The 13587-nt window shown below is 42.5% G+C and overlaps 1 protein-coding gene across 1 annotated transcript in view; it reads left to right on the top strand.

Annotated features, from left to right (window-relative positions):
• POLR3A (RNA polymerase III subunit A) overlaps window positions 1-13587 on the top strand; it is a 45984-nt gene that overhangs the window by 14825 nt on the left and 17572 nt on the right. The window contains exons 11-18 of the mRNA XM_061161913.1: window positions 1370-1510; window positions 2505-2574; window positions 2932-3059; window positions 3220-3358; window positions 5107-5271; window positions 10173-10345; window positions 12268-12379; window positions 13397-13515. Of these exons, the coding sequence (XP_061017896.1) occupies window positions 1370-1510; window positions 2505-2574; window positions 2932-3059; window positions 3220-3358; window positions 5107-5271; window positions 10173-10345; window positions 12268-12379; window positions 13397-13515 (1047 nt within the window). The remainder of the gene's footprint in view (window positions 1-1369; window positions 1511-2504; window positions 2575-2931; window positions 3060-3219; window positions 3359-5106; window positions 5272-10172; window positions 10346-12267; window positions 12380-13396; window positions 13516-13587) is intronic.

Here is a 13587-nt window from a genome sequence, read left to right as displayed (position 1 = left end):
GTAGCTTATGGAAACATTACATCAATCTTTTTGCTCAATGGCAGAAATACCAAAGATACATTTTATGATTATGGAGCTCTAGAAGGTGAACAAAAGCCTTCCCTTTCTGGAAACTTGGCCCATTTAACATAGGAATATTTTTGTTTGAAAACTTTTGAATATATACAAAAGTAGAAAGAGTACTGTGATGAACTCACATATTCACATCCTTTATATTCAGTAATTTTCAAGATTTTGCCACACTGGTTTTCTCTCTCCCTCTTTCCTTTGATGAAACCAGATGCCATGTCTTTTTTTCCATGTGTATTCAGCTTACTTCTGCAAAATACACATAGCTACAGTGCCATTATCACACCTCACCAAAATGAAGTCATTCCTTGGTATTGTCTAGTACCCCGTCCATGGTCAGATTGCCCCACGTGTCTCAAAAATCTTTTTGCAGCTAGTTTGTTCAAAGTGAGATCTAAAATTTACACATTTAATTGATATATGTCTTAAGCCCCTATTAATCTAGTACAGTCCTCCCTCCTCCTCTTAATTTCAGTGTCATGTTTGAAAAAACCAGGTCATTTGTCCTGAAGAATGCTGCACGGTTTTTTTTGTCTGCCCGTGTGTGGCAGTAAGGGTTCCTTCATGCGTCATTGTTTTCCTGTAAACTGGAAATAAGCTCTCAAAGCATAATCAGATTCAAATTCAACTTTTTGGCAGTAATAACTTATAGGTGGTGCCGGCTACATCCTCTTGCCATATTTCAGGAGGTGCACGCTGGCTGGCTGGCTGTCTTAGCCGTGGTAAGAAGGTGAGGGAGTCAGATGCCTCGGCGAGGTGCCTGCCTTGCAAAGTTCCTTATCAAATACTCTTAAGAATCCCTGGGCCTGCAAGGAGGTCAAACCAATCCATCCTAAAGGAAATCAGTCCTGAATATTCATTGGAGGGACTGATGCTGAAGCTGAAGCTCCATTACTTTGGCCACCTGATGCAAAGAACTAACTCATTGGAAAAGACCCTGATGCTGGGAAAGACTGAAGGCAGAAAAAGAGGATGAGGTAGTTGGATGGTGTCACTGATTGAGTGGACATGAGTTTGAGTAAGCTCCAGGAGTTGGTGATGGACAGGGAAGCCTGGCGTGCTGTAGTCCATGGGGTTGCAAAGAGTCGCTCGGACACAACTGAGCGACTGAACTGAACTAATGACCTCATCCATACCAGAACATACTAGGAATTTTCTTCCTTAATGTAAAGTGTCCAGTTCTTTACATTTACAAAAAAAGGCAGGAAGCCTTTTTTTTTTTTTAAATAATGCGTCTAAGAAGCTTTTGAATAAATGACTTATATCCTTTTCCTGATTTGCTTTGTTTTGTATTCCACAGGCCAGGGTCAAGCCCCACCGGACTTTCAGATTTAATGAGTGTGTCTGTACACCCTACAATGCAGATTTTGATGGAGATGAAATGAACCTTCATCTTCCTCAAACAGAAGAAGCTAAAGCAGAAGCCCTTGTTCTCATGGGGGTATGTAGGGTGGTACAGCCCAACTCCTGAGAAATAGCTCCTTAAAAGGAGGAGAAGGGAAACAAGTCTTATTTGAAAACACCCCATAGTATGTAAGGGAGTTAGTTTCTCTCATAGGTGTGGAGTTGAGTGGACTGGGTATCTTCTGACCTGTCATGTGGGCTCCCAGGAGAATATATACACATGAGCACCAGTTATAAAAAGGTAAGATAGGGGTGTGTCAGAAACTTGACTGTTGGATATCATGGTCCGTTATACTTCAGATAAAGGATTTGAGCAGATGCACCTTTTTTTTTTCCCCCTTTTGGCTGTGCCAAGCAGCTGCTTACAGGAACTTAGTTCCCTGACCAGGGATTGAACCCACACCCTCAGCAGTGAAAGCACAGGGTGCTAACCGCTGGGCCGCCAGCGAGTTCCCAAGCAGATGCATCTTGATGTGCAGAACCTTCTTTAAATTGGGTACTTAGGCAGTGAACAACTAGCGCCTAATTTTGCCCGTGTAGGCACTCGTTACATTTTGATGATTAATAAATGCTGTTGTTGGAACTTAGTGTCTCAACCAAGAGAAACTTGACCGTTCTGCCGTTATTGTAATTCCATAGTGTGGAATTGATTGACTTCAAAGATAACACAGTGCTACTCATCATTCATAGAAGGAAATTTTCTTTGGAGAAGAGCGTTTATAATTACACTAACGTCTTTTACCTAAAGAGTTCTTTATAACAACCCAGAACAATTCCACACAGTATTTAAATGTAGGGACCTCTGAGGTCAATCTTGCTGGTATTTTTTCCCTCTCCCCTTGACAGATGAAGGCACTAGATGTTAGTGACAAAGCTGCAATAAGAACCAACCCCCAGCTTCCGGTTCACAGCCTCACCTTCCTGCTATTCTTCATTTATCCATAACCATTAAGAGTGTTTGCGGTGAAGATTTTTGGGGCCACATCATGCATCCAAACATGGCTAACTTACTGTGTTCCTTTTTCCTTCAGACTAAAGCAAACCTTGTAACACCAAGAAATGGAGAACCACTAATTGCTGCTATTCAGGATTTTCTGACAGGTGGGTTTTGTGGAATTTACTTGGAAAGAGACTTTGGAACACCAGGATTCTCATTTACACATTCACATGACCACTTGAAAAGCTGTTTAATTCTGTTGTTTGTGAGTGTGATTGTGTTAATGAACCATACACGAGATATTTTTTACTTTTCTAAGTGCTGGGGATGTAGCAATGAGTAACAAAGTCCCTTTCCTTGTGGAGCGTGGATTCTCCTTGAAAGAGAAAACCAAGAAGCAGCTGTGTTTTACCTCACTCTTTTAGTAATAGTCCATCTTTATTTTTAAAGTTGAAACCTTGTGATTTTTCTCACAATTTCACTCCTTTCCTTCATTTTGTGTTCTTTCTTAACATCCTCAGGTGCCTATCTCCTCACTCTTAAGGACACTTTCTTTGACCGAGCCAAAGCTTGTCAGATCATCGCTTCAATACTGGTGGGCAAGGATGAGAAAATTAGAGTTCGTCTCCCACCCCCCACAATACTAAAGGTTTGTTGTGACTGTGTCTGTACGGGTGCACCGGTGGTCTGGTGTACCCCCGCTGGTGCCGAGTGGGCCTGTGACCACTGTACCATCTTGCCTCGTTGGTGTGAAGGGCAGGTGAGACCAGGCTCGGCCCGCTGATGCTCTGGCTCCTCTCCTCCTCCAGCCTGTCACCCTGTGGACGGGAAAGCAGATCTTCAGCGTCATCCTCAGACCCAGCGATGACAATCCAGTGAGGGCCAACCTCCGAACCAAGGGCAAGCAGTACTGCGGCAGAGGAGAGGACCTTTGTGTCAATGACTCTTGTGAGTGAAAGCAGGTTGGGGCCAGGGCTCAGGAAGGCAAGTGGCCAGCAGTTCCCTTTGCTTTGCCAGTAAATCCCGTGTTTCTCTAAGGCCTTAGGCAGGAAGTTTGTTCTTCAGGGAAATGCAGCTGGTGTTTCTCCAGAAGGTAGAGGTCATGTGGACACATGACCAACCCAGCGGTTAGAATGTTCTTCTCCACATGTTTTGTCTCAGGTGACTTGTTTTTGCCAATTAATGCAAATTCTTTTCTTCTTTTTCTGTTGTTGGTTTTTGTGTGTGTGTGTTTTGCTGTACAAGGGTCTCATTATTTACGACTTATAATTTATTATTTTATGTCCAAAAATGTGTTCATTGTCTAAAAGTATAAGTAAGTGGGTTTCCCAAGTGGCTCAGTGGTAAAGAATCTGCTTGCCAATGCAGGAGACGCAGGAAATGGGTTGAATTTCTGGATCAGAAAGATCTCCAGGAGGAAGAAATGGCAACCCACTCAGTATTCTTGCCTGGAAAATCCCATGGCCAGAGGAGCCCATGGGCTGTGGTTCATTGGGTCGCCAAGAGTAGAACACACATGAGCAACGTACATGACTAAAAACTATTACTGAAAAGGCTAATTTTTTTACCTGCCTTACCTGGTCAGTGGATGTTTTGATCACATGTAGATCAGGTGTAACAGTGCTGTGTTGCGCTAAGTCATTCAGTCATATCTGACTCTTTGCGACCCTATGGACTGTACCCCACCAGGCTCCCCTGTCCAGGGGATTCTCCTGGCAAGAATACTGGAGTGGGTTGCCATTTCCTTCTCCAAGGGGTCTTCCTGACCCAGGGACCGAACCTGCGGCTGTAGTCTCCTGCATTGGCAGGCAAGCTCTTTACCACTAACACCACCTGGGAAGCCCCAGGTGTAACAGTGAGAACATTTAATTATGAGTCCTCTGAGTCCCCTAGACTGATTCAGCCCAAGAGTGTGTGTTCCCCAGACCTATGCCATTCAAGCAGCATTTACTCTCTGGGTCCCAGGCTGGTAACAGGAGCTTCCCCAGCAGACTGCTTTGAGTAACACTGATTTAGAGTGGCCTTTGCTAGCAAGGCTTTGTGGCGAGAGGTGGATCTGCAGCCCTCTGTAGTGACAGCTGAGCCACAAAGACTCTCTGAAGGTCAAGGATTCTCTGCTGTCTCATGATGAATAAATATTTTGAATTTTTTTTCTTCCCCCCCACCCCAGGTTTACAACCATTCTTTCATAAATATACTCCCTGTCTTTAATGTATTTTGGCTTCTTGTTTTATATTGTGTTTTTGTTTCTAGATAGAAATTTCATTTTGCCGTTTAGGCTTTTTATGATGGTGCCACTGCTAGTTTTCTATGTCTTAGTGAATGACAAAGTGCTTTATAAACAACACTTTGTTATACATCATTGAATTGGTGCTCAAAACATCCCCATGACATAAAGATGGCAAGAGCTTGATACTGTCATCCACGGATCACAGATAAAGACAATGAGAGTCAACTAATACCTTTCAGAGTCAGGACTATAGGGTAACAAACTAGATATTCCCTGCTTTTCAAAAGTTCCTTGATTTATCCTTTTCCCCCCTCAAAAAGAAATTTTTTAGACAGCATTTCTATTTGCTCTGCTCTAACTTAAAAAAAAAAAAAAACAAATTTTCTCAACTGCCTTAAATTCATTTTGGAATGAGACAAAGTAACAGATAATCATTTGTGTGAGTCCATAATCTTTTTCCTTCCAGATGTCACAATCCAGAACAGCGAGCTGATGAGTGGCAGCATGGACAAAGGAACACTGGGGTCAGGATCCAAGAACAACATTTTTTACATTTTGCTGCGAGACTGGGGGCAGAATGAAGCTGCCGACGCGATGTCACGGCTTGCCAGGCTGGCTCCCGTCTACTTGTGTGAGTGTCTTAGTGTCCTTGTTTTATTGCTATAGGTTATTGATGTTTTAGGGGGTTCTTTTACTATTTCATCCCCCTGCCCCAAACACATACAAACACAAAGAAAAGGATACTTGTTCCAGGCTAAACCGTTTATGCTTTTCTTAATGAAATAAACCTGATGCTGACCAATTTGACTGCAGATTCGAATTTGCTTTTCAGTTCTCTTCTCAAAAGCTACAGTAGCTCCCTAATGCCCATGAGATACATGAGTTGTTACATAAAGGGCCTTCATGGGCTGCTTCCAGGGTAGACTGTGCAAAACTGTCACCCTCTGGTTCTTCCACAGTTCAGCCCTACCTGCTGACTCAGTATTTCCCTACTGTCCTTGTACACTAGGCCAGGAGATTTTCTTTGCATACCCCAGAGTATCTTTAGTCTACTCTTATACTTGACTTTTTGGCTGAGTGTAGAATTATAGACTGAATGTTATTTTCCCTGAGAATTTTGAAGGTATTACTCTACTCTGTTCTTTCAGGGTTGCTGTAAAATGTATTTCCCTTCTTATTCCCAACTTTTTTTAGTTTTTGGGTAATCCAGTTTAGTTTACCCAGTTATATACATATATGCATTCTTTTTTTTTAAATATTCTTTTTCCATTGTGGTTTTTTACAGGATATTGAATACAACTCCCTGAGCTGTACTTTAGGACCTTGTTCATCCTGAATTGTCTTTTTATTCTGGAAGCTTTGAGAATCCTCTTTGTTTCTGGCATTCTGAAAGTTCACAGTGACGCAGCCTCAGGATGTTTATCATCCATTGTGCTGAGCGCTCTACAAGCTCTCTCAATCTGCAACATGTGTCCTTCAGTTCTGGAAATTTTCTTGTACTTTTTCTGATCATAGCCTCTCTTTTACTTTCTGTCTTCTTGCTTTTTGGAATTTCTGTTAATTGTCTGGTAGAGTTCTTGGAATGATTCTCTAATTTTCTCTTTTTCCCTGTTGTCCATTTATTTGTTTCTGGATTCGGTTTTCTTTTTAACACTGCTTCTGTTTTTTTTTTTTTTTCCAGTATCATATATTTAATTTCCAGCCATTGTTCTTATTTGCCAGTAGTTCTTTTCTCTTTGTTTCCTTCTTTTCTTTCTTCTCTTTTTAAGACTTCCTATTCTTTTTTTTTTCATTTATTTTTATTAGTTAGAGGCTAATTACTTTACAGTATTGTAGTGGTTTTTGCCATACATTGACATGAATCAGCCATGGATTTACATGTGTTCCCCATCCCGGTCCCCCCTCCCGCCTCCCTCCCCATTGGATCCCTCTGGGTCTTCCCAGTGCACCAGCCCTGAGCACTTGTCTCATGCATCCAACCTGGGCCGGTGGTCTGTTTCACCCTTGATAGTATACTTGTTTCAATGCTATTCTCCCAGAACATCCCACCCTCGCCTTCTCCCACAGAGTCCCAAAGTCTGTTCTGTACATCTGTGTCTCTTTTTCTGTTTTGCATATAGAGTTATTGTTACCATCTTTTTAAATTCCATATATATGCGTTAGTATACTGTATTGGTCTTTATCTTTCTGACTTACTTCACTCTGTATAATGGGCTCCAGTTTCATCCATCTCATTAGAACTGATTCAAATGAATTCTTTTTAATGGCTGAGTAATATTCCATTGTGTATATGTACCATAGCTTCCTTATCCATTCGTCTGCTGATGGGCATCTAGGTTGCTTCCATGTCCTGGCTATTATAAACAGTGCTGGCTGCGATGAACATTGGGGTGCACATGTCTCTTTCAGATCTGGTTTCCTCAGTGTGTATGCCCAGGAGTGGGATTGCTGGGTCATATGGCAGTTCTATTTCCAGTTTTTTAAGGAATCTCCACACTGTTCCCCATAGTGGCTGTACTAGTTTGCATTCCCACCAACAGTGTAAGAGGTTTCCCTTTTCTCCACATCCTCTCCAGCATTTATTGCTTGTAGACTTTTGGATAGCAGCCATCCTGACTGGCATGTAATGGTACCTCGTTGTGGTTTTGGTTTGCATTTCTCTGATAATGAGTGATGTTGAGCATCTTTTCATGTGTTTGTTAGCCATCTGTATGTCTTCTTTGGAGAAATGTCTATTTAGATCTTTGGCCCATTTTTTGATTGGGTCATTTATTTTTCTGGAATTGAGCTGTAGGAGTTGCTTGTATATTTTTGAGATTAATCCTTTGTCTGTTTCTTCATTTGCTCTTATTTTCTCCCATTCTGAAGGCTGTCTTTTCACCTTGCTTATAGTTTCCTTTGTTGTGCAAAAGCTTTTAAATTTAATTAGGTCCCGTTTGTTTATTTTTGCTTTTATTTCCAATATTGTGGGAGGTGGGTCATAGAGGATCCTGCTGTGATATATGTTGGAGAGTGTTTTGCCTATGTTCTCCTCTAGGAGTTTTATAGTTTCTGGCCTTACATTTAGATCTTTAATCCATTTTGAGTTTATTTTTGTGTATGGTGTTGGGTCTTTTGTTAGAAGGTGTTCTAGTTTCATTCTTTTACAAGTGGTTGACCAGTTCTCCCAGCACCTCTTGTTAAAGAGATTGTCTTTTTTCCATTGTATATCTTTGCCTCCTTTGTCGAAGATAAGGTGTCCATAGGTTTGTGGATTTATCTCTGGGCTTTGTATTCTGTTCCATTGATCTATATTTCTGTCTTTGTGCCAGTACCGTACTGTCTTGATGACTGTGGCTTTGTAGTAGAGCCTGAAGTCAGGCAGGTTGATTCCTCCAGTTCCATTCTTCTTTCTCAAGGTTGCTTTGGCTATTTGAGGTTTTTTGTATTTCCATACAAATTGTGAAATTATTTGTTCTAGTTCTATAAAAAAAAACCGTTGGTAGCTTGATAGGGATTGCATTGAATCTATACATTGCTTTGGGTAGTATAGCCATTTTCACAGTATTGATTCTTCCAATCCATGAACACGGTATATTTCTCCATCTATTTATGTCCTTTTTGATTTCTTTCATCAGTGTTTTATAGTTTTCTATATATAGGTCTTTTGTTTCTTTAGGTAGATATACTCCTAAGTATTTTATTCTTTTTGTTACAATGGTGAATGGTATTGTTTCCTTAATTTCTCCTTCTGTTTTCTCATTGTTAGCATATAGGAATGCAAGGGATTTCTGTGTGTTAATTTTATATCCTGCAACATTACTGTATTCATTGATTAGCTGTAGTAATTTTCTGGTAGAAGGACTTCCTATTCTTGATGCTCAAATACCTCTTCTATAGGACTCTGTTTCCCACAGAGGGAAGGGCCTGAGGCCTCTTTTTTTATAGACGGACCTCAGAGACATTGCAGGTTTGGTTCTAGACCACCATGATGAAGCATGTATAATAATCAAGCAACTCATATGATTGTTTTGGCTTCCCAGTGCATAAAAACTTGTTTGTACTATACTGTAGTCTTATTAAGTGTGCAGTAGTATTGTGTGTTCACATGTTGTTGTTCAGTCACTAAGCTGTGTCTGACTCTTTGTGACTCATAAACTGCAGCACACACACCAGGTTTTCTTGTGTTTCCCAGAGTTTGCTCAGATTCTTGTCCATTGAATCAGTGATACTATCTAACCATCTCATCCTCTGCCACCGTCTTCTTTTGCTTTCAGTTTTTCTCAGCATCAGGGTCTTTTCCAATGAGTTAGCTCTTCATATCAGGTGGCCAAAGTATTGGAGCTTCAGCTTTAGTATCAATCCTTCCAGTGAATGTTCAGGGTTGATTTCCTTTAGGATTGACTGGTTTGATCTCCTTGCAGTCCACCGGACTCTAAGGAGTCTTCTCCAACACCAGTTCGAAGGCATCAATTCTTCAGTGCTCAGCCTTTTTTATGATCCAATACTCACATCCATACATGACTACTAGAAAAACCATAGTTTTGATTATACAGGCATTTGTCAGCAAAGTGATGTCTCTGCTTTTTAATATGTTGTCTAGGTTTGTCATAGCTTTTCTTCCAAGGAGCAGGTGTCTTAATTTCATGGCTGTAGTCGCTATCCACAGTGATTTTGGATCCAAGAAAATAAAATCTGTCACTTTTTCCCCATCTATTTGCCATGAAGTGATGGGATCGGATGCAATGATCTTAGTGTCTTACATGTGCACACCTTAATAAAAAAAAGACTTTATTTCTGAAAAATGCTAATCATTTGAGCCTTCAGTGAGTCATAATAATAATAGCACAGACCATCATAAAAATATAGTAATGAAAGCATTTAAAATACCATGAGAATTACTGAAATTTGACATAGAGACACAAAGTGAGCAAATACCATTGGAAAAATTGTGCTTTTAGACATGTTCAAATACAGGGTTGCCCCAAACCTATTTTTAAAGAAACACTATCTATGAAGCACAGTAAAAAAAGATGTACCTGTACAAACTTTCCACCCGGGTTTCCCCATTTGCAGCTCATATGTAACCTCCAACAGAACCTGAGGATTTGTTTCTGAGACTTTCAGACTCAGTGGCCCTCCATTCCACAGCCACTTTTCAGCATCCCCTTCCCCACCCTGTTAATCCAGTTGCCCCTCACCTGCCCACTTGTTATAGGTGTTAGGGTTAGGACTACTGATGGCATATAGTTCCATCAAATGTAGAGTTCACATAGGGTTAGCATTACTGATGGCGTATAGTTCCATCAAATATAGAGTTCACATTTGTTTCTTAGCCTCTATTTTGGAACGATTTCTAAAAAAGAGAATTGGAGCAGAGAGGTGTTAGTGAGTCTTAGTCATCTTTGTGTAACAACCTAGGGACCGGTACAGTAAGTTTTTGTTTAACTGGCTTGCAGCAAGTTCTCTGAAAGTATAGACTTGTTTCTGCATAACAGGTTGACTAACATCAATGGTTCTCTGTTCCGGCTCTCCCCGCCAACCCTTCTGCAGCTAACCGTGGATTCTCAATTGGGATTGGTGACGTCACACCTGGCCAAGGGCTGCTGAAGGCCAAGTATGAGTTGCTGAATGCTGGCTACAAAAAATGCGATGAGTACATCGAAGCCCTGAACACAGGCAAGCTGCAGCAGCAGCCTGGCTGCACCGCCGAGGAGACTCTGGAGGTAAGTCTGGCTCTCTGGGTCAGCTTAGCCGCCAGTGGCATTGTAGGCCCTGAAGAGAAGCGACAGAGGTGAGTGGAGAGGAAAGGCCGTGGCTTTAGCCCGTCTCTTAGCTGTGCAGCTCCTGTGTGTTTCAATGATGGGAGGGCCTCCCATGAAATCTGCTCCATCCCTTCCAGCTTTCGTGTTCCAGGTAGTGAACAGTTATCTGTTCATTTGGCCACATGGGGCTGCTCTTGTTCCATCGTCACACCTGGGCCCCTTCTGTCCCTAGTACTTCAGTGCTTTTGCCCTATTACCATCATCCTGGGAGCAGACTGATACCACAGCTTTGAAAGGATGGTCTTTGAAAGAGACATGGTGAATTCATGTTTGAGAGTCACAGTCCAGTCTATTGCACGTTCCAGTCTGGAGCTAAGTTAGCTGAGAACTGGATCTGCAGGTGTCAGAGTCAGAATGGCCAGAGAGTCCCGCATTTTCTCTGAAGCAGCCTGCCTTCACAGTCGGCTGCATCAGGGCCCTGTCTGACTCTCTTCTGCTTCCAAGTAGCCTGGCGCTCAGAGCTTTAACTCAACTAAAGTAGGGAAGAAAGGATTTTTGAAAAATAAAAAAAAAAAATTTTTTAATTTTATTTTTATATCTTTTGGTTGCACTGGGTCTTGGTTTTTGCGTGTGGGCTTTCTCTAGTTGCAGTGAGCAAGGGCTGCTCTTCACTGTGGTGCACTAGATTCCCATTGCAGTGGCTTCTCTTATTGCAGAGCACGGGGCTCCAGGGCACGCAGGCTTCAGTAATTGCTGCACGTGGACTCAGTAGTTGCAGCTCCTGGGCTCGCCGGCACAGGCTTAGTAGTGGTGGCACACAGGCTTAGTTGCTCCGAGGCATGTGGGGTCTTCCCAGACCAGGGATCAAACCCATGTCTTTCTGCATTGGCAGGCAGATTCTTTACCACTGAGCCACCAGGGAAACCCCAATAAGAAATTTTCTGATGAACTTTTTAAAGCAAAAAGAAAGCAGAGTTGTGTGAGGTGTTCACAATTAGCTCATTCTTAATATAAGTCTTAAAAACAGAAAGAAAAATGAGGTGTTTCTCACCTAGAAGATTACTTGAGGCCTCAGCTGCACTCCTCTTTAGCAGAAGCATGATTCCTAGCTGATTGAACATCATAGGTTTTGGGTTGAGGGATGGCAATCTAGATGAGCTCATGGACTAGAGTATTCCTGTTGAGTCGCCTAATCACATGCCCAGCTGGTGGGAATTCAAGTGTGTGCTTAGCAGAGACAAATTTTACAAACAGCACACGCCACTCGGTTTTAGTACGTATTACATAATGTCATATAAAGTGCAAAATGTTATATATGTGTATACACATTATACACCAGCATGTGTATATGCAGTAATATATATAATATATATACAGAGACACTGCTATGTAGGGTATATACACAAAGCTGCATATATTCTACCTCATTGGCCATTTAAATGTTTTTCCGAGGTTTTGTTACTAACCATTTTTTTCTTACACACTGATTACACACACTGGGACTTCCCAGGTGGCGCTAGTGGTAAAGAATCTGCCTGCCAATTCGGGAGACAAAAGAGATGTGAGTTCTACCCCTGGGTGAGGAAGATCCCCTGGAGAAAGGCATGGCAACCCCCTCCAGTATTCTTCCCTGGAGAATCCCATGGCCAGAGGAACCTGGCAGGCTACAGTCCATGGGGCCGCTAAGAGTAGGACACAACTGAAGTGACTTAGCACCTGGAAAATGTCAGTCTGTGGAGATAGGACATCTTAGTCTTCTAAGGTCTGAAACCTTTTATCTGCTGGAAATCTGACATCTCACTCGAATTCTTCACATTCTCTTAAATGTCACGTTGAACGTCGGTAATCACGTAGGCACCATGCACCTCTCTCTCTCCCGCCAGGCTTTGATCCTGAAGGAGCTGTCCGTGATCCGTGACCACGCAGGTAGCGCCTGTCTCCGGGAGCTGGACAAGAGCAACAGCCCCCTCACCATGGCGCTGTGTGGTTCCAAAGGTGAGCGCCTCCTCTGGCTACTGCTGTCACTGCATTCCCTGCAGGCTGGCTGGTTGTGCTCTGGAAAATGTGCGTCAGGACATCAGGCCTAGAATCCCCTGGTTGTTCGTCTAGGGGTTGGGACTCAGTGCTTTCACTGCCCAGACCTAGGTTCAATCCCTGCTCAGGGAACTAAGATCCCACAAGCTACGCAGCAACCCCCCCTCCACTGCCCAAAAAAAAAAAAGAGCTTCAGGCCTTTTGTTTATAAGGGTGTATCTTTTCAAATAATGCTTAGAGAAGGAGACGGTTATTTGCATTTTTAGAATGTCTAACTCCATTGGAGAAACTTGTTTATCATGTGTGTGGATTTCTGAGTTTGAGGGTGCTTTGAGTAAACTTGGTCTTATTTTTTGAAGAAAGAAAGAAGAGCCAGGGATTTTTAAAATAATACGTTTGATGATAATTAAATACACTTAAATTTTATAGTTAGCCAGGACCTGAAAGTATTAGGTTTCATGATACTGCACTCAAATTCAAAACCCTGAGCTTTGCAGACTTCCTGTTTTCATAAATTTCTGACAGAATAAAGTCCAGTCTCTTTAGCCTTGCTGTTGTTCACCACATAGTCTCCCGCCTGCTCCTGGTGCACACCCCACAGTCCTATCCTGGGTCTCTGCTTCCCACTTTCTGACCCACTTTGGAACTCCTCCCCCACGTTCTCTGTGTGGTAGTCCTAATCTTCTCCAGGAGTCCAGCTGGTTGATGGCTGCCTTCTCGAATACTCCCCTGGAAGTCTCTCCTCCAGCCCCAGAGTGCTCATCCGCCCCTGGGCTCTAGCCCTGCCTGGCCTTCCTTGTGTTACTGGCAGCTCTATCCTTGCTGTTCTGGTTCTGTCCTTCACTGTCCCTAGAGTATGAACTTGTTGAGGATGGGGGCTGTACCGTGTTGTATTCCTGTTTTACCAACGCATCTGCTTGTGCTTCAGTTACTGTGATTTTGGTAAATGAATGTTCCATTTCTGACCTGCTTCCCTAGGTTCCTTCATTAACATATCACAGATGATTGCCTGTGTGGGACAGCAAGCTATCAGTGGCTCTCGAGTGCCAGATGGCTTTGAAAACAGGTCCCTGCCTCACTTTGAAAAACACTCAAAGGTAAGCAGGAGTGGATCAGATACAACTTTGAAGGACAACCTACAGCAGCACGAAAGAGTGACCGAAACTCTG

Source organism: Dama dama, chromosome 15 (assembly GCF_033118175.1).
Source record: "Dama dama isolate Ldn47 chromosome 15, ASM3311817v1, whole genome shotgun sequence".
Taxonomy (NCBI): domain Eukaryota; kingdom Metazoa; phylum Chordata; class Mammalia; order Artiodactyla; family Cervidae; genus Dama; species Dama dama.
The sequence above is the reverse complement of the archived record's forward strand: the minus strand, read 5'-3'. Positions and strand labels throughout refer to the sequence as shown.